General features: G+C 44.3%; 1 protein-coding gene across 1 annotated transcript; it reads left to right on the top strand.

Annotated features, from left to right (window-relative positions):
- Positions 1-10,049: 10,049 nt before the first annotated feature.
- Positions 10,050-25,951, top strand: gna13b (guanine nucleotide binding protein (G protein), alpha 13b). Its single transcript, XM_089018967.1, has 5 exons — positions 10,050-10,584; positions 13,157-13,386; positions 17,463-17,513; positions 22,919-23,119; positions 24,946-25,951. The coding sequence occupies exons 1-5, from the start codon at positions 10,230-10,232 to the stop codon at positions 25,315-25,317; spliced, it is 1,209 nt and encodes a 402-aa protein (XP_088875093.1). The 5' UTR covers positions 10,050-10,229; the 3' UTR covers positions 25,318-25,951.
- Positions 25,952-26,767: the final 816 nt, after the last annotated feature.

The raw sequence follows: 26,767 nt of genomic DNA, 5'->3' as shown, positions 1-26,767 counted from the left end.
ATAGAAATAGTATCGATATAACCGGGACTATCGATATATCCGATATCGATATAACGAGACTTTACTGTATATATATATATATATCCCTAATTGACAGAGGTGGCGGTGCCAGACCTCTGCTTTGATAGGACCCTACTCTAAGTTTGGGGGGAGCAGTGGACAACCCCCTGAAGCTAATCTGATTACTAGTTCGCTGACGAACCTTTTCGGGTGGGAAGCGAAACGTCCGACACCTTCAAAGAAGTACAGTTGACGGTTGAAGAAACCTTTTCATCAATGGACCACTCCTGTACGACTGAGAATTTACACAGACTAAAGGCTGTATCTTACTGAGTGGTAACGGTTTACAACTGCAAATGCTGGCAGAGATGTTTGCCCAAAATTTTAAAGGTGTCTCATACAATTTTTCTTGGTGATGGCAACAAGAAAATGTGTTTTCAACTATGAAAGCTTTTTGGAATACACTGAACTAACCCAGGCAAAAAAAACATTTGCCTATGCACCACCACACAATGTATTCTGGGAATGAAAAAGGTGGGTTCCTTTGTTTGTTTATTTTTGGGAGCAGAAACCAGGCCAGGCCGCATGTACGCAATTGATGCCAATTGAAATTATTTGGGGGAATAAATAATGTGATTTTAGGGATTGTATATTTGTTCGCTAATCCGTATTCTTTTTTTCTGAGTACCATACCATACATCAAAATTAAAAAAATATCTTTTGGGTACTAATAATGTCCTATTTTTTAAGTAAAAGGATGTCTATCAAATAAAATTTTCAATAAATTTACTATTAAAATAATTGTGAGCTGGAGAGCTACTCACCTTTATTCGTGTTGCTGACATCAGAGTGAAAAAGCAAATGTCAAAATTTGGCAATTTCATATTTTTCCACAAACCAATAAGAATGGACAGTCCTCGTATTGCGTTAATTTTGCAAATTATTCACTGATATAAAGACTGGAAATTGACTTGCTCCCTTTGCACTTATATCGACTCAACATACATGACATGTTTTTTGCAAAGTGTTGGTTTTGGAAATGGAAGCATTACACCAAACATTTATTTTTCTGGGGCGGCCCTGTAGTCGAGTGGTTAGCACGCCAGCTTCACAGTGCAGAGGTCGTGAGTTCAAGACCTTGTCCAGCCGCCCTGTGTGGAGTTTCCATGTTCGTCCGGGCCCAGGTGGGTTCTGTCCAGGTCCTCCGGTTTCCTCCCACATCCCAAAAACAAGCAGGCTGATTGAACACTCCAAATTGTCCCTAAGGAGTGTGAGTGAATGGTTGTTTGTCTCTGTGTGCCTTGCGGCTGCCTGGCAACCAATTCAGGGTGTCCCCCGCCCAATGCCCGAAAACGGCTGGGATAGGCTCCAGCACCCCCTGCAACCCTAATGAGAATGAAGTGAGACGAAAAATGGATGGATGGATTTATTTTTCTGTAAGTGTGCATGACCTGCTCTGACACTCCCTTGGAGACATATTCTCAATGTTTTCCCTTATAAAAATCTCATCTCATCTCATTTTCCGTACCGCTTATTCCTCATTAGGGTCGCGGGGGTTGCTGGTGCCTATCTCAGCTGTCTTCGGGCACGAGGCGGGGGACACCCTGAATTGGTTGCCAGCCAATCGCAGGGCACACAAAGACATACAACAGTCACTCTCACACTCACACCTAGGGACAATTTGGAGTGGTCAATCTGCCTGCCATGCATGTTTTTTGAGTGTGGGAGGAAACCGGAGGACCCGGAGAAAACCCACGCGGGTCCGGGGAGAACATGCAAACTCCACACAGGGAGGCCGGACCGGGATGCGAACCAGCGACCTCTGCATTGTGAAACCGGTGTGCTAACCTCTCGACTACCGAGCCGCCCCCTTGTAAAAATAAAATTCAAAATTGATTTGATTTTAGGCTGGCCAATCGGTGAATGAGATATCGGCAGACTATAAGAAAAAAAGTGAAGCAACGAATAATATTAGGCATCATCTAGTCAATTAAGTTGCTGGACAACCTTGAGGGGTGTGCCACTGAGGGTGAATATGGGGGGCGGAGAACTCTCTTTTGCCATGACCTCCGTTTTGATGACATTGATCACGAGACTGAGTGATTGGTAGATGGAGGACATGGTATCCAGGGAATGTTCCATGGCAGCTTGGCTGTGGGCCAGCAGAGCACAATCATCTGCATATTGTAGCTCATGGATGTTGCTGATCAGGGTCTTGGTCTTGGCCTGTCGACGTCTGATGTTAAACAAGCTACCATCCAGGTGGAATTTGATTTGGACGCCGCCACCTTCCTGAATGGACTTATGGAAGAGGAGTGTAGGTGCCATCAGAAACAGATTGAAAATAACAGGGCCAGTAAACAACCCTGCTTCAACCCGACTTCCACAGGGAACGGAATGATTGCTGGCCGCTAACAAGTACAGTTGCCTGCATGCCGCTGTGGAACTGCTTACGGATGCTGAGAAATTTGGAGGAGACACTAAATTTATGCTGTATGGTCCAAAGAATGTTACGGTTAACTGTGTAAAATGCCTTGGCAAGGTCGATGAAGGTGATGTAGAGGTCCTTGCTTTGTTCCCTGCATTTCTCCTGAACTTGTCGCTCAGAGAAGATCATGTCCAGAGTTCTTGGGTCCTTTCTGAAACCGCATTGTGTCTCAGGGAGGATGTCTTCGGTAATGTGCGACATAAGACAGAACATCATTATTTTCGCAAGAATCTTGCCAGCAACAGAGAGCAGGGAGATGCCACGTGTCACATCCTCCTTGGCGCCAGGTGCGTGCCCCTCCTCTCCCTGCTCTCCGGGCTCACTCATCTGATTCCCATTTCTTTTCTGGGATTCGTCGTGGAACAAAGGCAACTTCGAGCCGATCCCGCCAAGACCAAAGCGGCGACAGAGTGGCCAACCATGAAGATGCGCAAACAACTGCAGCGATTTTTGGGGGTTGCCAACTTCTACCGCCAGTCAGAAGGCACTCCCCTTAACCAATCTCACCTCCACCAAGGTCCCCTTCAGGTGGACACCCGACGCGGAGGGGGCGTTCTGGTAGCCGGACTACAGGAGGGAGGTCGCGGACTGCGTGAAGGCATGCCCCGCCTGTGCCCGCGGGAAGGTCTCCCATCAACCCCCGGCAGGACTTCTCCAGCCACTACCGGTCCCCTCCCGACCCTGGTCCCGTATCTCCATGGACTTCGTCACGGGCCTCCCCCCTTCCCGTGGCAAGACGGTCGTCCTCACTGTGGTGGACCGCTTGTCCAAGTCGGCCCACTTCATTCCATTAACCAGGTTGCCTTCCGCCATCGAGACGGCCCAACTCCTGGTTAACCACGTCGTCCGTCTCCACGGGATCCCGGTGGACATTGTGTCGGACCGGGTCCCGCAGTTCGTCTCCAAGGTATGGAAACGTTTCTGTCAGTAAATAGGGGCACCGGCGAGCTTGTCGTCTGGCTACCACCCCCAATCCAACAGACGGAGCGCAAGAACCAGGATCTGGAAGCGGGTCTACGGTGTGTGTGCCTCCATCTTCCAGTGTCGTGGGCCTTCCACTTGCCGTGGGTGGAATACGCGCACAACACCCTGGTCTCCTCAGCCACAGGTCGGTCCCCGTTCATGTCCGCCTGTGGTTATCAGCCGCCACTGTTCCCCACCCAGGTGGGCCAGGTGGAGGTCCCGTCTATCCAACACCACCTTAGACGGGCCCATTGCGTGGTGAAGGAGACCAGAGCCGCCCTATCGAGCACAGCATCCCGGAACCAATACATCGCGGATCGTCGTCGCCGCCAGGCACCGGTGTACCAGGTCGGGCAGGTGTGGCTGTCCACGAGGGACCTCAGGTTGGCCGGGACATCGGCCAAACTGGGCCCACGGTTCACGGGTCCCTTCCCCATCGAGGCCATCCTCAGCCCGGTCTCGGTTAGGCTCCGGCTGCCACCCACGATGAGGATCCAACTAGTCTTCCACGTATCCCTCCTCAAGCCGGTGGAAACTAGCCCCCTGGTTCCGGCACCAGCCCCTCCCCTCCCTGCTCTCCGGGCTCACTCACCTGATTCCCATTTTCTTGATTGTGCCTTCTGGTTATAAAAGCCACCCGTTCCCGCTCGGTCCTCGCCGGTGTATTCTCTCTTGTTACCCTGTCACCCAGCAGTACGCAGGTTGGTCCTTCTGTTTTGCCCTGCGTGTCTCAGTAAAAACCTTTCTTGAACTTATTGTCTCCATCGTGTATTTCGGATCCAAACCTTTCCTATTTTGTCTTCGTCCATCGAGTTTTGTCACCACTTCTCAAGCGGACACCACGGCTGTTGCCACAGTCTGACTTGTCCCCCTTCCTTTTATAAATGGTGACAATGTTGCTGTCTTTCCATTCCTGAGGAAGTGTCCCGTTTTGTCAGATCTTGCAAATGAGGTGGTAAAGCTGCCGTGTTAGGAGGTAACCGCCGTTCTTGAGAACCTCAGCTGGAAGTCCATCAGGGCCAGGGTGTTTGTTGTTTTTAAGGATCCGGATTTCAGAGAGGACCTCTGTGAACTGAGGAGGTTCATCAAGGGAAAGACCTGATGGAAGCTCTGGGAGGCAGTGAAAGGACAGATTAATCTGAAGGGTTTATTTGATTGAGCGGGGAGTACAAGTGCCCTGCCCAGTGCTCAAGTATTCGCTGTTTAACCTTCAGTAGCACATTGACTGGGACAATGTGTTGTCTTTGTGGACCATGCAGGGATTTTAAAGCATCATAGAAGGTGTGTGTGTTGTTGTTGTCTGCATGCCTCTGGATTTCTTGGGACTTGCTGAGCCACCACCTGTGTTCCATAATCCTCAACTGTTTCTGTGTTTCACCAGTGTTACCACGGATGGCCTTGTAATCAGAGTGTAGAAGTGGAGAGTGAGGGTTGGAGAGAAGTGTGGTATGGGCTTTGCGTTTGGCTTCCAGAAGCTCCTGTATGGCAGCTGAGCTCTTATCGAACCAGTCTTGGTGTCGTTTGTGAGTAAAGTAGATGGTCTCAGAGGCAGCTTGGTGAATTGCTGTCCTCAGTTTTTCCCACCTGCTCTCCGCATCAAGGTAACCATTACTGGTGTCCAGGCTGGCAAGTCCCTCTGCCAGCTTGCTGAGGTAGCTGGCTACACATTCTGGGGAGTCCAGGGCCCTGAAGTTGAGACACCTTCGGGGTTGCTGTTTCTTATGAGGAGGTTGAATTCTCAGCTTGAGCCCGGACTTGATCACTCGATGATCAGTCCAGGATTCAGCCCCACGTATGGTGCGCTTAATAGCGAGATCATTTTGTTCTTGTTGCCGTGTGATGATGTCGTCCAATAAGTGCCAATGTTTGGACCTCGGGTGCGTCCATGATGTGATGTACTTGTTTTTCAGCTGAAAGATGGTGTTGGTTACAATCAGCCGATGCTCAGAGCACAGAGTGAGGAGTGAAGAGTCGGAGGCCATTGCTGTTGATTTTCCCCGTGCAGTGCCTTCCAATTACTTGTTTCCAGTGCCTGGCATCAGTACCTACTCTGGCATTGAAGTCACCCATCAGAACAAGTTTAGCAGAGGCGGATTTTAGATATACTGTAGTTGCATCCAGGGACTTGTAGAAGGCATCTTTGATGTTGTCGTTGGCATCCAAGGTGGGAGCATAGGCACTGATTAGGGTAGCGAAGTGACCTTTCACCAGGGGAATACGCCAGGTCATAAGCCATTCACCTTTGGGGGGAATCAGGGAAGTTACTGAATACGCTGCTTTTCACAGAAAAGCCAAGTCTATGGAGTCTTCGCTCATTCTCTGGGATACCCTTCCAGAAGATGTAGCACTCACCGACTTCTATGAGGGAGTCCTCACTTGAGAACTGAGTCTCACTGACTGCCCCAATATCAATGTTGTACCTCCTGAGCCCGACGGCATTCCAGGCCGTGTCCTGAGGGACTGCGCTGAGGAGCACAGATGTCTACATGGACATCTTCAACACCTCACTGAGCCGGGCTGTCTCAAAGCAACCACCATTATCCCGGTACCGAAGAAGTCGCCCCCACCTGCTACAACAACTACCGCCCAGTCGCACTCACTCCCATCCTCATGGAGTGGTTCGAGCGGCTAGTTATGAACCACATCAAGGCCACGACCCTTTCCAGTTTGCATATTGGCCCAACCGCTCGACCGATGAGACCATCTCCACCGCTCACCACACAGCCCTCACCCACCTGGACACCAAAGCCTCCTACGTCAGAATGCTGTTCATCGACTTCAGCTCAGCATTCGACACGATAATCCCTCAACAGCTCACCGAGAAACTGAGCAAACTGGGGATCAGCACCTCCCTGTGCAACTGGCTGCTGGACCTCCTTACAGGGAGACCATCACGCTGAACACAGGGGCCCCGCAGGGGTGTGTGATAAGCCCCCTCCTCTTCACTCTGCTCACACATGACTGCTCACTATCATCATCCAGCTCTACTCTCTTCATAAAGTTTGCAGATGACACAACTGTGGTGGGCCTCATCAACAACGATGAGGAGACAGCCTACAGGGACGAGGTCAGCCGCCTGGCCATGTGGTGCAAGGACAACAATCTCCGTCTGAATGTGGAGAAGACGAAGGAGATTGGTGTGGACTTTAGGAGAGTGCACCCCCAACATGCTCCACTAACCATCAACGGTGCGGCAGTGGTGAGGGTGAGAAGCACAAAGTCCCTGCGAGTGCACATCTCCAAAGACCTGTCCTGGAGACACAAAACGGTATCATTGGCCAAGAGATCTCACCAGCAGTACCATCGAGAGCATCCTGACCAGCTGTATCACCATGTGATACGGCGCCTGCACCGTGTCCTGCCATAAGCAGCGCATCGTGAGAACAGCTGAGAAGATCATCGGTGTCTCTCTCCCCCACTTCAGGACATTTACAACACCCGTCTCACCGACAGAGCCATCAGGATTGCTGGCGATCCCACCCACCCCTCCCACAGTCTCTTCAGCCTGCAGCCATCAGGTAGGAGGCTGCGGAGTGCGGATTCTCTGAGCCCAGACCAGTAGGCTCAAGGACAGTTTCTGCCAGCAGGCAGTCAGGAGACTCAACTCCCTCCCAGCCCTGCCCCCCCTACCCCTTCCTACTGCCAAACTCACCGAACTCTGAGTACACGCTACACGCTGTACTATCATCCTGAACTCTATTTTTTCTTTCTTTCTGCACGACCTCACCTCGACCGTTTTTGTTTTTGCATTACTACACTACCTCACTTTACATTCACAATCTACATTTATTGTCTGTTGTCAATTGTCTGTCTTTTTTAGCCACATTATTAGTGCCTTGCACGCTAGGTCTGAGAGGACAGTAATTTCATCTGTGCTGTATGTCATGCATATTAGCATATTTGACAATAAAGCTGACTTACCATCAATCCTGTACCGCCCCTGTTTAGGAATAAAGTTAGAAGCTCCCAGTCACATCCATGACCTGCCCCCCTCACTATACTATCGCCAGTGGACTTATATGGTGGAAGCTGAAGACTGCGCTACTAGTGGATTTAGTGTGAGGGACAGGGCGCGTGATTCCTTCCTCCATAAATTTGGCCACATCCACTATATTCCAGTGGCATGAGTGAGGACTCAAGACGACCTTCAGGTGAGTGCGGTTGCAGGAGGCTTCCGGTGCTCCAATCTGTTAGACTCCGTCTATGCCTATCCCCGGGTGTGGGTTTGGGATCACTCTTTGTCTGGCCTCTACCCTTCGACCTGTTCTCCTTGGGTGACCCTGCCTGGAGTACAAGACTCCAGCCGAAACAGCTATCGGGGTCACGGAGACGCGCAAAGTGCCTCACCACGATAGGGTGGTGATCCCAGTCGAGGCACTGGCGTTGTCAGTAGGATCCTACTGATAACACACACTATTGACAACAAACACACACACACACCTTGGTGAGGATGAAGTGGCTCAGAAGGTGGATGGATGGATGGATGGATGGATGGATGGATGGATGGATGGATGGATGGATGGATGGATGGATGGATGGATGGATGGATGGGTAAATGCACACATATGCTCATCTTGTCACCTACCAGTGAGCTGTTGTGTCATTTGGTTACCACACTAAAATATTTCTGGCTCAATCCTTGCTTGCCAATGATTCACACCTGGTCAGAGCGTTGGTACTAAACGAGCAACTTGTTTTCATGGAGAGAAGTCAGAAAAAAGTTGCATATAAACCTTTGTGTATGTTATTTGTGCTATATGTTATGTTGCGACCCATCTTGTAGAACTTAAGAACAATAAAAAATATATATGCTTAAAAATACCCCCTGAAAATAGCAGAATGGCATGTTGCATTTTTAAAAGTTAAGTATAGTTTTGCTTTTTTTGAATGTTGCTGTGCCAAAGACCATTTTGTGTTTGGGAGCCTTTTACTGAGCATCTTCATCTTTATTAAGTTCATAGAGTTGCTTGTTCTGTAGCCACGAGGGGACACAAGCCAGTGTCTTCTTGTGCCGGTCCCAAGCCCGGATAAATACAGAGGGTTGTGTCAGGAAGGGCATCCGACGTAAAAGCTTGGCCAAAACAAACATGCGAATAAAACCTCTGAAGATGGAGGACACTGATTCGCTGTGGCGACCCCTTGAAGGGAAAAGCCGAAAAGAAAAGATGTTGCATTTTTAAAGGCATCTTCAACTTAGTCTCACCAAAGGCAAAGCGGAACTTTATTTCTTTACACTTTCTTGATGTATACCCAATGTTGTTACATATACATTTTGTTCTGAAAAATAATATGAGTACAAATACAGTACATGTTATTTTTTTCCATGACCGTAACCCACCCAAAAGGGGCCTGTGACCCACTAGTTGAGAATTATTGAATTAGGGTGCTGTACCTCCATTTTTGTCAAATTACTTCATTTATGTGTATTAAATGTAGAAGTAAAGCTAGACTCCAATAATCCAAAGCATAAACGCCTATTAAAAATCCGGTTACACTGAAGCTTTGTTGTTGAAAGATGGAGGACACTGATTCGCTGTGGCGACCCCTTGAAGGGAAAAGCCGAAAAGAAAAGATGTTGCATTTTTAAAGGCATCTTCAACTTAGTCTCACCAAAGGCGAAGCAGCACTTTATTTCTTTTCAGTAGTACACTTTCTTGATGTATACCCAATGTTGTTACATATACATTTTGTTCTGAAAAATAATATGAGTACAAATACAGTACATGTTATTTTTTTCATGTCCGTAACCCACCCAAAAGGGGCCTGTGACCCACTAGTTGAGAATTATTGAATTAGGGTGCTGCACCTCCATTTTTGTCAAATTACTTCATTTATGTGTATTAAATGTAAAAGTAAAGATAGACTCCAATAATCCAAAGCATAAACGCCTATTAAAAATCCGGTTACACTGAAGCTTTGTTGTTGAAAGATGGAGGACACTGATTCGCTGTGGCGACCCCTTGAAGGGAAAAGCCGAAAAGAAAAGATGTTGCATTTTTAAAGGCATCTTCAACTTAGTCTCACCAAAGGCGAAGCGGCACTTTATTTCTTTACAGTAGTACACTTTCTTGATGTATACCCAATGTTGTTACATATACATTTTGTTCTGAAAAATAATATGAGTACAAATACAGTACATGTTATTTTTTTCATGTCCGTAACCCACCCAAAAGGGGCCTGTGACCCACTAGTTGAGAATTATTGAATTAGGGTGCTGCACCTCCATTTTTGTCAAATTACTTCATTTATGTGTATTAAATGTAAAAGTAAAGATAGACTCCAATAATCCAAAGCATAAACGCCTATTAAAAATCCGGTTACACTGAAGCTTTGTTGTTGAAAGATGGAGGACACTGATTCGCTGTGGCGACCCCTTGAAGGGAAAAGCCGAAAAGAAAAGATGTTGCATTTTTAAAGGCATCTTCAACTTAGTCTCACCAAAGGCGAAGCGGCACTTTATTTCTTTACAGTAGTACACTTTCTTGATGTATACCCAATGTTGTTACATATACATTTTGTTCTGAAAAATAATATGAGTACAAATACAGTACATGTTATTTTTTTCATGTCCGTAACCCACCCAAAAGGGGCCTGTGACCCACTAGTTGAGAATTATTGAATTAGGGTGCTGCACCTCCATTTTTGTCAAATTACTTCATTTATGTGTATTAAATGTAAAAGTAAAGATACACTCCAATAATCCAAAGCATAAACGCCTATTAAAAATCCGGTTACACTGAAGCTTTGTTGTTGAAAGTGGGGATTCCGACGGCTATGAATGCATCAATGGCAGCAGCTTTTGCTGCGTTCAATCTTCCTCGTTGTGTGCATCGATGAAGTTGTTTCAAAGATGGCGGACTTCCTGCCGTCTCGCTCTGTTTTATCTGTTTGTTTCCCAAACTGTCTCCTCACTAGCGGAGAGGCAGAGCAGCTGCGGAAATCGAAAGAAATAGATAAGTGTCTTATTAGAGATAAGACGTACGTTAAAAGGCTAGTTAAAATCCTCTTACTTGGAGCAGGCGAGAGCGGCAAGTCTACTTTCCTTAAACAGATGCGCATTATCCATGGGCAGGATTTCGATCAGAGGGCCAAAGAAGAATTCAGAGCCACTATTTATAGCAATGTTATTAAAGGTAAGACTACGACATGTACATTTGATGCCACCAGAGTTGTTTTCGATCAGTTTGCCACACGCTGTTGGTGATTTCGCGTGGAAAAACTGATGGGGATGTTGGAAGCTATGCTAACTGCGCTTTGAGATGACCGGGGTCACTTTCTGTTCTCGGTTGCTGCATGGGCGAGCAAGAAACGCCCTTGCTATTTGTTTCGTCTCCACGGTGGGTTCGGCGGGGATCAGCCGTGATCTGAGCTCGTGCAATTGTAGAACTCTGGAATCAAAAGCTGTCCTCGATTCGTGTTAGGCGTGCATTGTATGTTATGATGGTTGTCGTCTATGTCGTCGTCTGCCTTTCCATGTGTTCAGATAACATGACAGCTTCATCAACACAATACGTTTATTTACTAAAACGATCGCCACACGTCAACATGGACCTTACTCTGTGGTGTGATTGATGGCGCTCATCATCAGGGATGGCATAAATAATTGTTTCTTACTTATAAATGTGAACTTTGTTAATCTATTATTGCTTTCAAATCGCCAGCAAATAATGTATTAAAAATAAAAATTAACTTAAATTGAAAAGGAATATTTTTGACGTAACCAAATAAACGATTACCCTCACCCCCACTTTAAGATTTCGTATGCAATTATGTTTTCAATAGCCATACACTTAACACTTAATCTTCATAAAGCAATAAAAGCTATATACTAAAAGACAGCCAGTTGAGTGATTCACTCATCGACCTCACAATGCAGAGGTCGACCTCACAGTGCAGAAGTCGTGGGCTTGATGCACGCATGCTCTGGCCTCCTGTGTGGGGTTTACATTTTCCACATGCATGCGGGGGGTTTCGTCCCACATTACAAAAATATGCATGGCATGCTGATTGGACATTCTAAATTTGCCAATAGGTGAGAGTGGCTCTGTGTGTACTATAATTGGCTGGCAACCGGTTCAGAGTGGCCCCCACCTACTGCCCAAAGACAGTTGGGATAGGCTCGAGCAACCCTTGTGAGGATAAAAACAGATCGTAAAATTGATGGATAGATGAATATACATTACAGTATTGTAGACTTCTTCTTTCTTTACCTTTCGGCTTTTCCCTTCAAGGGGTCGCCACAGCGAATCAGTCACCTCCATCTTCAGAGGTATGTTACAGTATTGTAGACAAATTTACTAAATAATTGGACGAGCAGCCTTGAACGTATTGCCCAGGACACCACTCTATTACCACACACACAAGTGTAGCCTGAACATGGAGTACTTACCCAATCATAAACCATTGGACAATTTACCACCTATTAACGAAATAAAGGTTAACATTAGTTAATGTGCCTTTAATTTGGGTGAAGCAACGTCTGGCCATTTGCAGACAAATTTCTTTTTCCAATATTTGGTAACCACTAGGTAACCACTGACTACTTTTACAGTGCTTTGCTATTTTCATACTATTTGACCACAGGGTACTCACATAGTCTGTACATTTTTTTTTGCAATGTTGGATACTCTACTCAAAGTCCCATTAAATGAAAACTCACAAACAATTACACGCACCAAGTACAACAGGGTTTAATTACAGCATTGACATCACTGCTTTCTTCCAATGACCATTCAAATTGCAGCCATTGCAATTACGAAATTTATCAAATCGCAATAATATTGGAAATTCAGTTGATTGTGTGGAAGCCGCTGCGCCAATATATGTCATCGGAGCGCTTATTGACTTGATTAGTTGACTAATCACCAACAGTTGGCGCTGTTTGCCGACTCATAGGTTCACATGTCAATTACGGCTTATTGCACCAGGAAGCAGCTGCTCTTAATATAACTAACACTAATTTGTCCAAATGTAGTCTTTTTTTCATTTGCTAAATTTGAAATTAAGTGAAGTTGGTTAGTTGTCAAATCTCCCACGCTAGTGATACAGAGACAAAATATGTCCAAGAGCTTGATCGTGGCGTGGAGTCGAGCAAGTCGTGATGCTGTGCTGTGATCCATCCGACTCTGTGTGGGTCTCTGCGAGTCTCTGTGAGGCTGTGTGAGTCTGTTTGAGTTTCTGTCTGTCTGTCTGTCTTGAAAGACTTGAAAGGGTGCAGACTTGAAAGGTGCACTTGAAAGAGCACTTGAAAGGCATACTCAAGTCAGTGCCGTGGTGCGCACGTGTGAAGCCACAAGCACGCCGACTTCACAGTGCAGAGGTCGTGAGTTCAAATCCCGCTGCTGCCTACCTGTGTAGAGTTTGCATGTTCTCTCCGGGTCCCCGTGTGTTTTGTCTGGGTCGTCCAATTTCCTCCACCATTCCAAAAGCATGCATGACTGGCTGATTGAACAATAAAAAATGTACGCAGGTGTGAGTGTGAGAGTGAATCATTGTTTGTCTCCATGTGCCCTGCGATTGGCTGGCAACCAATCCACGGATAGCGGGATGGATGCATGTGTAGACATCGAGCCACAGTTTTACTGTGCTGTATTTGTAACGGCCGTCAGTTAGTTATACATTGATTTTCATTGCAGTATGGAGTCAGAGGATGTGATGCCAAATGTAATCTTGAGAATTAAAAAGAAAAGTGTTTTCTCATTGCAGGTATTCGAGTCTTAGTTGATGCTCGAGAGAAGCTTCACATCCCATGGGGCAACTTGTCCAATCAGCGTCATGGGGATATATTGATGGCATTTGACACCCGGTCTATGATGGCCCATGGCCATGGTATGGTGCAGCCCAAAGTTTTTCAGCATTACCTGCCATCGATCCGGGCCCTGTGGACTGACCATGGAATCCAGAATGCTTACGACCGTCGCAGAGAATTCCAATTGGTAAGGAGACAAAATTTACAATGCATTCATTGCGCTGGTACAGTATCAACATTTTGAAAAGGCCATATTGTAAGGAACCAAACTGTACAATCTTTAAAATGGCAGAACAACAACGTGCCCCTTTTGTTCGTGTCTCTGTTCCTGCTATAGTCATACAAGATCACTGTGCTGTGCTACATAAAAAAAGAAACATAATCAGTGAGCATCACTGGAAAATGGCAGATCTTCACCATGCATAGCATTCTGTGTGTAATTGGCACATACAGTGAAGAAAATGAGTATTTGTACAGCCTGCTATTTTGCTATTTCTCCCACATAGAAATCATGTAGGGGTCTGAAATTTTCATTGTAGGTGCATGTCCACTGTGAGAGAGATAAACTAAAAAGAAATATCCAGAAATCACAATGCATTATTTTTTTAACAATTTATTTGTGTGATACAGGTGTAAATAAGTATTTGAACACCTGAGAAAATGAATGTTAATATTTGGTACAGTAGCCTTTGTTTGCTATTACAGAGGTGAAACGTTTCCTGAAGGTTTTCACCAGGTTTGCACACACTGCGGGAGGGGTCTTGGCCCACTCCTCCACACAGATCTTCTCTCGATCAGTCAGGTTTCTGGGCTGTCGTTGAGAAACACGGAGTTTGAGCTCCCTCCAAAAATTTTCGATTGGGTTCAGGTCTGGAAACTGGCTGGACCATGCTAGAACCTTGGTATGCTTACGGAGCCACTCATTGGTTTCCCTGGCTGTGTGTTCCGGTCGTTGTCGTGTTGGAAGACCCAGCCACAACCCATCTTCAATGCTCTGACTTTGGGAAGGAGGTTGTTCCCCAAAATCTCACAATACATGGCCCAGTCACCCTCTCTTTAGTGCAGTGCACTCGTCATGTCCCATGTGAAGAAAAACACCCCCAAAGCATGATGCTACCACCTCCTTGCTTCACAGTCGGGATGGTGTTCTTCGGATTGTACTGTTCATTCTTCTTCCTCTCAGCACGCTTAGTGTAATTATGACCAAAAAGTTCTATTTTGGTCTCATCTGACCACTAAACTTTCTCCCATGACTCCTCTATCATACAAATGGTCATATGCAAGCTTAATATGGGCCTTGACATGTGCTGGTTTAAGCAGGGGAACCTTTCCTGCCACACATGATTTCAAATCATGACGTCTTTGTGTTTTACCTACAGTAACCTTGGAAACGGTGGTCCCAGCTCTTTTCACGTCACGTGACCAACTCCTGCCGTCTAGTTCCGGGCTGATTCCTCACCTTTTTTAGAATCATTGAGACCCCACGAGGTGACATCTTGCATGGGGCTCCACTCTGATTGAGATTGATCGTCATGTTTAGCTTCTTCCATTTTGTAATGATTGCTCCAACACTGGACCTTGTTTTCACCAAGCTGCTTGGCAATTTCTCCATGGTCCTTTGCATCCTTGTGGAGGTGTACAATTTTGTCTATAGTGTCTTTGGACAGCGCTTTGGTCTTCGCCATGTTACAAGTGAAAGTCTTACTGATTGTATGGGGTGGACAGGTGTCTGTATGCAGCTAATGACCTCAAACAAGTGCATCTGATTCAGGATGATACATGGAGTACAGGTGGACTGCTAATGGGCGGACTAAACAGGTCTTTCAGGGGCAGAATTCTAGATTATACACAGGTGTTCAAATACTTATTTGCAGCTGTATCACACAAATAAATTCTTAAAAAATCATGCATTGTGATTTCTGGATTTTTTTTTTGGTTTATCTCTCACAATGCACATGCAACTACAAAGAAAATTTCAGACCCCTCCATGTTTTCTAAGTGGGAGAAATAGCAAAATAGCACGGTGTTAAAATACTTATTTTCTCCACTGTATACTCTGTGTTGGATGTTATAATAATCAAGAATTGATTCTGAATTCTGTTCTTATTCTATGCATTTCTGGTGTCTTTGGAGTGTACAAACAAGCATTGACAGTCACAGATAAAGCCTCATCCAGACATTTGATGGAGCAGAGCTGCAGCTGCTTTGCAAACAGAGATGCACACAGGAAAGCAGTTCAAAGGGAGCCTTATTTTTCTGCTTTTCGTCACTCTTCCCATGACTTTATTGGGCAGAGCCACTGGCCCAAATGCTCGCTGCCACTGGAGCATATTGCTACCATTTTCTGTGACTCAACTCTTTATGTACAAAATATTAAGCCCCTAAATATTGTCAGGAAACAATTGCTTTCCTTTTTTGCTTCACAAATTGTCCATGGTAGTACAACCTGGAGTCAGTTTTTGCACATAAAAAGAGTATATGTCTAACGCTTTATCATGATGGAGTTGGGCATGTTGGAGCCTCTTGTAGTTGGCATTGGCACTCAGCAGTATACACCCTGAAGTGGCAGTCACATCTCGGTTCAATTGAGAATGCTAAATTTACATACAACACGTGTTTGTGTTATGTGGGAGGAAACAGAAATACCCATGCAGCCATAGGGAGACCCTGCAAACGCCACAAAAGAAGGCCGGTGCCTGGAATTCGACCCATGCCCTTTAGACTGTGAGGTGGACGTTTTAAACTTTCGACCACTGAGCCGCACTCAACAAGACCTCCATCCTTTCATCTGTCCGTCCATTTTCAACATCGCTCATACTGTACAGGATCGGGGGAGATTGCTTCAGCCGATCCCAACTAACTTCAGACCAAAGGCCAACTACACCCTGAACTGGTCGCCAGTCAGTTGCACGGCACATTTAGTGACAAACATACCACCCACATTAACGTAATGGGAACCGACCATACACTGCCCATACATAACTGAGGTGGATGTACCACAACACCATCAGTGCCGCCTAATAATACTTACGTCTGTGTAAGCTCTCAGTCGTACAGGAGTGGTCCATCGATGAGAAGGTTTCTTCAGCCGTCATCTGTACAAAAGTGAAGGTTTCGGACGTTTCGCCTCCTATCCAAGAGGCTTCGTCAGCGAACTAAAGTCTGACTGGTCGTATCGGCCCCATTTATATATCCCTAATGTCCAGACCTGGTGGCGCCGGACACAGCTATGATAGGTCCCTACTCTCAGGTTGGGGGGGGCGCGGGACACCCCCCTGTGGCCCCACTGATTGTTCCTACATTCCTGACTAACGATTGGCCTATTACACCCACTCCCCCCGGTATCACCTCATCAGCATAACGACCCTCATCAGCATTGCGAAAGTTGCCTAACCTGTTTTGCCTGAGCAGGCTATTGTATGAACGATCCAAATTGAACCTCACACCACCAGACCGGTTTAATGAAGGATGTTGTTGTTTTATAAGAATCGCCTCTTTTACCCCCCTTTCAAACCATCTATGTTCTTTCGCTAATAATACTTAGTTCAGTTGAACCCTTTAATGCCCCCTGTAACCTGATAAACTGTCCACCATCATAAATGCTGTCCCGAAAAGGGTCAATTGAAATCTTGTTTGTTTCCTTTGGAGCATTTCAGTTGTACAGCTGAGAGCAAATTAATCTGTTGCAGACTAAACCAACCAATCCAAGACCTTGTTTGTGCTTATTCATGTTGTGTGTGTGAGCATACCACCAATGTTGTAAAAGGGTCAAATTCAAAATAAACTTTTACTGAACAAATAGTATATACACGTGAATGCCTTGGGACACAACTATCTTGAAGTTGTCCCCGGCTGACTTTATTTTGAAGTTGTCGTGCATAACTGATGACTTGACTCATCCCTCCCTACATCAATCACACAATGTTGCGTTCAATTAAATAAAAAAATATTATGACTCTGTATTCTGCTGCCAGTGTTCGGCAACACCCCCAACGTTGGAGATGATCTTGCCAAGCAAGCAAAACTGAGGGGCGTCATATCAAAGCCAGTTTAATAGACTAAAATAATATGACAGTCTGTTCCTGATGATCGCATGATGATTACTGATTTTAAAAACTGTTGGTTGTTTTATTACTGAGCAGAAATATGTTTCTGTGTAACCAAGCAAATTCTACAAGAACAAATATCTGTTTTGTGCAAATAACAAACCGATGGCAAATTGTGAAGAAAAAAAATCATGCCATCTTTTTTTCTCTGTCTCAGGGGGAGTCCGTCAGGTATTTCCTCGACAATTTGGAAAAACTCGGAGAGTCGGTAAGTGTCGGACGTCTCTCAAAATAAGGCCACTGGCCACTGCCGCCCTTACGATACACCATAACACAGATTCTTAACAATCGTGTGTTAATAAAAATAAAATGTGCTGTATTGTTATCATAGCATTGCCTCTTAAAGGACAACCGACACCACTTTTTTGTTTCCTAACTGACATCAGAAAAATGTTTTATAGCATCTAAAATACTGAAAACATGCGGGATGATTTATTTTTGTCAAATGCAAAACACCAAATTGAGTGGCCAGTTTCAGAAGGTCCCGCCCCCTTGTTCGTGGTGTCACACCAAGATGTCTTGCCTTGCTCAAGAATCAAAACAATGGCTTCAGAAACGGCTTTCTTGTTACTCATCCAGTTATGAATATGATTCAAATAGTTCTTAAAAGCAAAGCAATCGATGAAAGAATTTATTCCGTGTCATTTTGAGGCATCTGGAGAGAAATGTAGCACCCAAAAAATGCAGAAGATGGTGACAAGGCTGTGTGGAAATTGGCTAATTTGTCTCCTGGGAATTTTTGTCAGCGAATATCAAATATTGTTCGGTGCAACACACGATTCACCATCGCGTTATTTATGTTTACCTTCTAATTTCGCCATCAACACAAAGTTTTCAGACCAAACAATGTACCGCAAAATGCATTGACGTGATGAAAGGACTGCTACCGTGTGTCCTTTCTCGGTCAGGGGCGTTTCTTCCGTGCCGTGACGTCAGGAATTGTTACCAACTCAAAAACAAGACTTCCAGAATATTCAGCACGAGTCTTAAAACGTAACATATAGCTATATGCGGTGGAATCTTTGTAAAATACGCTCAGTAGCACTCATTTGAAGCGATTTTACAAATTATGGACACAACTTGACCGGAGGAGTCGGTTGTCCTTTAAATTACCCGAATATGTCCCTCAAACTAAACAGAAGTGCAGAGCAAATGCTTTTTGATTTTCAATCACATTCAAAAACATGTGGTTGCGGTCACTCACAAATTATCTCAATTTAAACAAAACACAATTTTTCTTGATGACTCTTTTGCTCATTTCTGAGGTTCTTATGAGTCAAATGATTATCTCAGTTTTTTTTAAAGACCGCATTGTGCCAGAATGCCACATATTGGCAATGTTCAAAAACGTGGCTTGGTTGAATTGGATTTGGATTGGAATTACCTTTATTAGTCTCGCAGTGGAGACATTTACATTTCACAGCAGCAAAGTTATGAAAGGAAGAGGAAAGGAAAGAAAGAAGTAGAAACACAAAAAGCAGCCACACTTGTGACACTATGTTGAAGTCAAAAGAAAAAAAAGCTAAATAACAATTATGACAATAAAAAGACACAGAGTCATTCATTCTTAATCACATTCTGTACCCTCTGGTTACATGAAGCAGTTCTAGATGAAAGAGAAGAGGATCAAAGTGTCCTTTTCACCAGTTGATCAGGGACGTCATAGTGGAATGTGCATGTCCACTACAAGCTAAATGTTGAAAGCAAACACGAAGCTGTAGCGTCCATTAACGAAAAGAGACTGTCTCACATCTCCTGTCCCACGTAAATCCGCTTTAATTCCAAGCCACGACAGTTCCACATTCGCATCGCCGCTCTGCGCTAACATTCCTTTCTTATCGCGTGCTCCTCAAGCCATGCATCCATCCAGCCGCAGACCTTTCCGCTGAACAAAGCGGGGCTGTGAAGATGCTGCCCATTCTCCTTCTTTTCGTTTCGGCTTTTCCCTTCAGGGGTCGTCACAGCGAATCAGTGTCCTCCATCTAACCCGATTTTGTGCATCCTCTTCTCTCACACCAGCTACCTTCATGTCCTCTTTGACAAGATTCATAAACCTCCTCTTTGGTCTTCCTCTCGGTCTCCTGCTTGGCAGGTCCAGGTTCACCATCCTTCTCCCGACATAGTCACTCTCTCTCCTCTGGACATGTCCAAACCATCTCAATCTAGCCTCTCTGACTTCCTCTCCAAAGCCTCTAATCTGACTTGTCCCACTTCTCTGATATATTCATTCCGGATCCTATCCAACCTGGTCACTCCCAAAGAAAACCTCAACATCTTCATCTCTGCTCCCTCCAGCTCTGCTTCCTGTCTTTTTTTTCTTCACTGGCACTGTCTCCAGTCCAAACATCATGGCTGGTCTCACCACTGTTTTATACACCTTTCCTTTCATCCTGAAACCCTTGTATCAAACATCACACCATATTCGTGCTGCTGAAAAGGTGCAACCGCTCAGCAGTCTCCTTGATGAATGTCGTAGCTAAAAATGTTCAGAAAGAATCCGTATCCATTTCACACGATGCATAACAACACAAAGTGACAAAAGAAACCACAAAAACAAGACAAAATAAACCAAAAAAAGCATGAGAGCACTTGCTGACGGTTGGGGTCACTCGCAAATTATCTCAAAGAATAGGCAATTTTTCTTGATGACTTTTCGGCTCATTTCTGAGGTCATGAGTTAAATGATCCATCCATCCAATTTCCATACCGCATATTCCTCAGTAGGGTTGCGGGGGTGCTGGAGCGTGCATGACCTGCTCTGACACTCCCTTGGAGACATATTCTCAATGTTTTCCCTTGTAAAAATCTCATCTCATCTTCCGTACCGCTTATTCCTCATTAGGGTCGCAAGGGTTGCTGGTGCCTATCTCAGCTGTCTTCGGGCACGAGGCGGGGGACACCCTGAATTGGTTGCCAGCCAATCGCAGGGCACACAAAGACATACAACAGTCACTCTCACACTCACACCTAGGGACAATTTGGAGTGGTAAATCTACCTGCCATGCATGTTTTTGGAGTGTGGGAGGAAACCGGAGGACCCGGAGAAAACCCACGCGGGTCCGGGGAGAACATGCAAACTCCACACAGGGAGGCCGGGGTGGGACGTGAACCGGCGACCTCTGCACTGTGAAGCCGGTGTGCTAACCACTCGACTACCGAGCCGCGAGTTAAATGATCATCTCACTTTTTTAATAGGCATTGGAACCAACAAAGGCTGCATTGTGCCAGATGAAGGCCACATATTGGAAATGAAAAAAAAACGTTTCATCAGAAAGAAGAGCAATTCAAGATGCTGACTTCAAAATGTTGCTTCACGTTTGTTTATCAATCCAATCACTGCCCCACACAGTGATTTCGGTTGCTGTTGGCAGCTCTGTTTGACTTAAAACTTACTTGAACATCAACTTAATGTCGAACTCAGTGGTTCTTAACCAGTTAATATGCAGATTCACTTAACTTTTACTGTAAAAGAAATCTATATTTTTTATAAATTCAAGATATATATATTTTTTGTAAAAACAGGAAAAAAAAAATCAATAAAATTTCGAAAGAAGTAAATTTACTTTTCTTTAAAAAAAAATGTATTCACACATTGACAACTAACCGGTAAGCGAACTACTTTTCCCACAGCACCCATTAGACGATGTCAATGAGAGCATCTGCAGCCAGTGATGGCCAAGCGGGCGTTTCATAAATAATTAACATGTTGAGTCGCATATGTTTTACCCTCCATGGCAGACTCACCGAATCCTCTAGGGATCAAGTAAAAACCCAGGTTCAGATCCATTGGACGAACTTGAAGGACAACCGACACATCAGAAAAACGTTTTATAGCATCTAAAATACCAAAAACACGCAGCCTGATATTTTTAGTCAAATGCAAAACACCAATAAAAATGACTTAAAGTGTCTAAAAAGTACTTCAATTTGAAACCGGAAGTGGCCAGTTTCAGAAGAGCCCGCCTCCATGTTCGTGGTGTCACGGCAAGACGTCTTGCCTTGCTCGAGAATCAAAACAATGGCTTCAGATTCGGAGAATATGCTTTCTTGTTACTCATCCAGTTATGAATATGATTCAAATAGTTCCGAAGAAGAAAGCATACATGTTTGCAATTGTTTAAAGTATTTATTCAGTGTCATTTTGAGGCATCAGGGGTGGGTAATGTTGCACCCAAAAAAGGCAGAACATGGCGACAAAGCCGTGTAAGTAATTAATCAGCCCGTTTCCACAGGCTGATTAATTCCTTACATGGAGCTTTGTCACCCTCTTCTGTCTCTTTTTGGTCCTACACAACGTTTTCAGACCAAAGTACAGCAAAATGCATTGACGTGATGGAAGGACTGCTAAAATGTGTCCTTTTTTTGGTCAGGGGCGTTCCTTCAGTGATGGACTCGTCACCAACTCAAAAACAGGAATATTCAGCGCGAGTCTTAAAACATAAAATATAGCTATATGCGGTGGAATCTTTGTAAAATACGCTCAGTAGAAGCCATTTTACAAATTATTGACACAACTTGTCCGGAGATGTCGGACTGGGGAGATTCAGGAAGTCCCGCCCCCTTGTTTGTGACGTCACGTTAGGTTTGGCCCACCCACAATCTGTCTTGCTCCAGAATCAAAACAATGGATTCGGAGAAGATGCTTCGTTGTTACTAATCCAGTTATGAATATGATTCAAATAGTTCTGAAGAGGAAAGCATAAATGTTTGCAATTGATTAAAGAAGTCCTTCCGTATCAATTCGATCCCTCTGTAAGCAATGAAACCGGTGGAGATCTGGACTCCGATGTAGCACCCCAGAAAATGCACAATATGGCGCACAAGCGGCGTTTCATCCTGAATATGGAGCTAAACAACTTGATTTGTATGAATTCAAACGCTCGCTATCAAGACCGTACATTCCCGACATGAAGAAAATATCCCGACGTGCAAAGAATGCACAATGCGATAAAATGACTTTTATTTTAATGGATAAATTTGTCAAGGTTACAGGGAGCGGTGAAAAGGCCTAATCAAAAGCCCCAACCGTGGCTTCCATAATGCAATGGTGTCTCATTTTGTCTTGTACATAGGATGAACTGTGAACATGGGTTTGGGAAGCGAGTTTTTTTTTAATTGAAATGTTTCAGAACAATTGGAAAAGGAAAACATGGTCACATTGAGCATCATCTGTTCCAGACATCAAAACAAAACATGGATCACATAACCATCTCATGAAAACGTTTTACATTTCTTCTCAATTCTGCTCATGCAATGACCTGTTCACTGTGCCATATACAAAAGAAAAGTTAAAAAATAAATAATGAAAAAATAAGAGGAAGCAAGGTTTGATATCTAATTAGATTGTGGAATATCTGGCTCATACACATACCTTGCACACTGGTATGATCTTGGCCAATGCGTGTTGTGTATGGAATGCAACACACACACACACACACACACACACACTTTCCAAAAGCCCGTCATTTGTTTATGCGACATGGTATTCCAGGAATGCTGAGTTTTAAATGGGGACATGAACAAAGCAACACAAGAAGTGAAGGCACCACATTTATCTTGACTACACAGCAACTGAGGGGCACGGAAATGTAAATTTGGTTTTCTTCTTTCCAGGACTACCTCCCCAGCCAGCAGGATATCCTCTTGGCCCGAAAGCCCACCAAGGGCATCCACGAGTACGACTTTGAGATTAAAAATGTGCCTTTCAAAATGGTGGATGTAGGGGGTCAGCGTTCAGAGAGGCGGCGCTGGTTTGAATGCTTCGACTCAGTCACTTCCATACTTTTCCTTGTGTCGTCCTCTGAATATGATCAGGTGAGTGACCTTCACAGACATGAAAGATTCACATTCAGGTCGATACAGCTTTATATAAAATTGAAGTTCTTTTGTCATCCGGGATGCTGGTCAGAGTACAATTTTTTTGTACTGTGTTTTCCGCACCTAATGCGCACCTAAAAGCATTCAATGTGTTCAAAAGTCATATGCACACCCTCTAACTGTCAAGTGTCCTGAAGAGTTTTTAAAGGCACATATAAATTTAATTTATTATTATTATTATCATCATCCGATGTGGCTCTTATGAAGCGATTGTACCTCTCTTTCTATTCCTCATTGAGTTGTTTCTCTCAATGTTCCAATGCCATCTAGTAGGGATTATTAGTGGGAACCAGTTGTAGCCTAAAAGGATCGTGCCTGACACTTATTGACAGGTGTATTCGCCAACACTTTGTGAGATATGGGGCAGGCATTATGAAACAAAGATATTACCAAAGGCATAGTGGATGTAATCACACAAGGTTTGTATGCCTTCTGGAATCACTTGTCTTTGATTTTTTTTTCTTTCATTTATTGCTTTGTAATTCCATTCCAAACGTGTTTGCGGCAAATGACTCGATTTGTCGCGAAATCGAGTTTCACCCTTGCCTTGCTTTCCCCATCGGTTTTCACAAGCCGTAGTGTAACTTCGACAGTTAGCTGGTGGTAATGGCGCGTGAGACATAGGTAGATAGCGTGAACTACTCAAGCGACATTGAGTACGATGGCGAAAGTGTTAGAAAAGAAGGATTAAGATTGACTGAGGGAAATTGACAAGCGTGCTGGGATCAAAAACTGTTTTAGATGGGTAAGGTATTTTTATTGTTCTGAAACTTTGTGCTTTATCTTTATACACTTCTTTTTTTTGCTCTTTAAGCATTTACATCCTACACCGTGAAAACTGAAGGACATGTTTGACAAGACATACAGTAAACAAGCAAATTAATAATGCACCGTGTGCACCTTGTAAACCGCAAGTAGATAAACTTTAATGCTGTATAATTTAGACTGTCGTTCTCTCTCTCCAGCAATTGCTCTCGTTCTGTCTCTACCGATTACTCTGGTACATCGAAACACATGACACAGAACCGGAAGTGATAGTGTAATAACCGGAAGACGATTTTACGTTCACATAGAAATGTTAAACACTTCCAAAAAACAAATATATTACATCTTTGTCGTCATGGCAACCAATGACAATATTGCAAATGTCCCCATTGTTGGACGATTAAAGGCATTCTGATTGGCGCCAGTGACACCAAGGGTTGGATGATGCATACAAATATTTTGAGTAGAGAGACAACGCAATGAAAATTCGAATCGATGTTATTACGAAAACACTTAAAGTCTCAGATATACGGAATAAAATAATTGCAGTGTTTATATTTACAATCCCTAAAAATCAGTGTGCCAATTATACCCTTGTGACATTAAAATTTGAAAATGAAAACAATTTTTTTCCCAGATATAGAAGCCCACACAGAATTGACCTTCTCAAAGTCACACTGTCTGACCACCAGATAACATGGTTCTGTCATTTGGACCAGGCAAGACGTTGCGTTACACGTGTGTCACTGACCATTCCCTGCTCGATCATTTTGGGCCTCTGTGCTATTCAATTCATTGGCACAGATCTGTAAGGGAGGCAGGGCAATCGCACTCAATCCTGCCACGGAACCTGCTATCTCCTCACCTGCCGACCGCGCAACATTGGAACAGAATTCCCAACAAGCATTGGATTGGATTGGATTTGCCTTTATTAGTCTTAGTACGATCACAATAACCCGTCAACCTCAAAAACCATGCACGCATGCTTGCATCTCCAGGTTTTAATGGAAGACCGGCAAACCAACCGACTCAGCGAGTCCCTCAACATCTTCGAGACCATCGTCAACAACCGAGTGTTCGTCAACGTCTCCATCATTCTGTTCCTGAACAAGACGGACCTGCTGGAGGAAAAGGTGAAACAGGTATCCATCAAAGACTACTTTGGCGAGTTCTCTGGCGACCCCAATAGCCTGGCAGATGTCCAGACCTTCTTAGTGGAGTGTTTTCGCAAAAAGCGACGAGAGCACCAGCAGAAGCCTTTGTACCACCATTTCACCACCGCGATCAACACTGAGAACATCCGCCTGGTGTTTCGCGATGTAAAGGACACCATCCTGCATGACAACCTCAAGCAGCTGATGCTGCAGTGAGAGGAGGAGGACAACGAGGAGATATGGGTGGGCCACACTCAACATGAACCAGAGGAAGATAAAACAGATGCTGAATGTTGGGCTGCTGTCTTCCTTACACGTCGGTCCTTTAAGGGGAACATTGTTCCCCTTTCACCAACCCATCCTCCTTTCTTGACAAACCCTCCTCTCCTTTCTCATAGACTGAATCGAAGCCACCACTACTATCAAAACGACCCGACCAATTTCCCTTTTCAACATATTAACTCTGACTTTAACAGTTGCCATTCGCCAATATGTACCCCTCACACCACTGTAAATGACCCCTCCGACCCCCAACGCCACATAATTGCCACTCTCCAATGGATCTCCTGATGAGTTGTGCAAATGCTCACACTGTGCTTTTTTTCCAATGCTGCTTTGAGAACTCTTGAAAGGGTGTGTCGTGAGAGGGTCCTGTTTTGACTTGGTGCTGACATTATTGCTGCGTCTTTCACCCAGGTCTCGCTTTGCCTTTTCGAAGCCCTTTTTTTAGCCTTTTTTTAAATCTGGTCTCTGACAGCACTTGCTTGCATCACATGGGCTGGCCTTTGGTTTTTAGGTGAACAGGAAAACACACACATATATGTATATGTATATGTATATGTATATGTATATGTATATGTATATGTATATGTATATATATGTGTATGTATATACATACATATATATGTATTACACACACACACACACACACACACACACACACACACGCACACACACACATATATATATATATATATATATACACACAGTCTCGTTATATCGATATTCTCGGGAGTCGGAAAAAATATCGTTAGAACCGGACTATCGATATATCCGATCCTGCGGCATGTAAATTTTCTCCTTGCGTTCATAGAAATAGTATCGTAATAATCAGTACTATCGATATAACCGATATCGATATAACAAGACTTTACTGTATTATATATATATATATATGTATGTATATGTATGTATGTATGTATGTATATATATGTATGTATGTATATATATGTATGTATATATGTATATATATATATATATGTATATATATATGTATGTATATATGTATATATGTATATATATATATATATATATATATATATATATATATATATATACTGTAATGTATGTGTGTGTGTGTATACAGGTAACATCCGATTTACTACCGGGTTCCATTCCGACCAAACGGCCGTTAGTCGAAATCCATTTAAAATTGTGAAAATACATTCAAAAATGTTGAATACAGACTCAGTGCTAAATGACTTGCAAACGATCGGACGCCATGCAGGCGGGCAGGTGTGGGTCTGGGTCGCCGGTCGCCGGTGTTCTACCGGTTGCGGCGCCGGTATGCCCGACCCTCCACCTCGCCCCGAAGCAGAATGAACTCTCTCAATGTTTTATTTTAAATAGGGTCTGGCGGTCGTGGTCATAAGTACGGGAGGTCGTA

The sequence above is a fragment of the Hippocampus bargibanti genome, linkage group LG17 (genome assembly GCF_051943395.1).
Source record: "Hippocampus bargibanti isolate YZ-2025 linkage group LG17, ASM5194339v1, whole genome shotgun sequence".
NCBI classification, from domain to species: domain Eukaryota; kingdom Metazoa; phylum Chordata; class Actinopteri; order Syngnathiformes; family Syngnathidae; genus Hippocampus; species Hippocampus bargibanti.
The sequence above is the reverse complement of the archived record's forward strand: the minus strand, read 5'-3'. Positions and strand labels throughout refer to the sequence as shown.

What these genes read in the sequence shown, in the direction of transcription:
- gna13b (XM_089018967.1), top strand. Translation starts at nt 10,230, where the DNA reads ATGCATCAATGGCAGCAGCTTTTGCTGCGTTCAATCTTCCTCGTTGTG. An exon ending in TGGAAAAACTCGGAGAGTCG is followed by an intron (nt 17,514 to 22,918) that starts GTAAGTGTCGGA and finishes TCTTCTTTCCAG; the next exon opens with GACTACCTCCCCAGCCAGCA. An exon ending in CGTCCTCTGAATATGATCAG is followed by an intron (nt 23,120 to 24,945) that starts GTGAGTGACCTT and finishes TTGCATCTCCAG; the next exon opens with GTTTTAATGGAAGACCGGCA.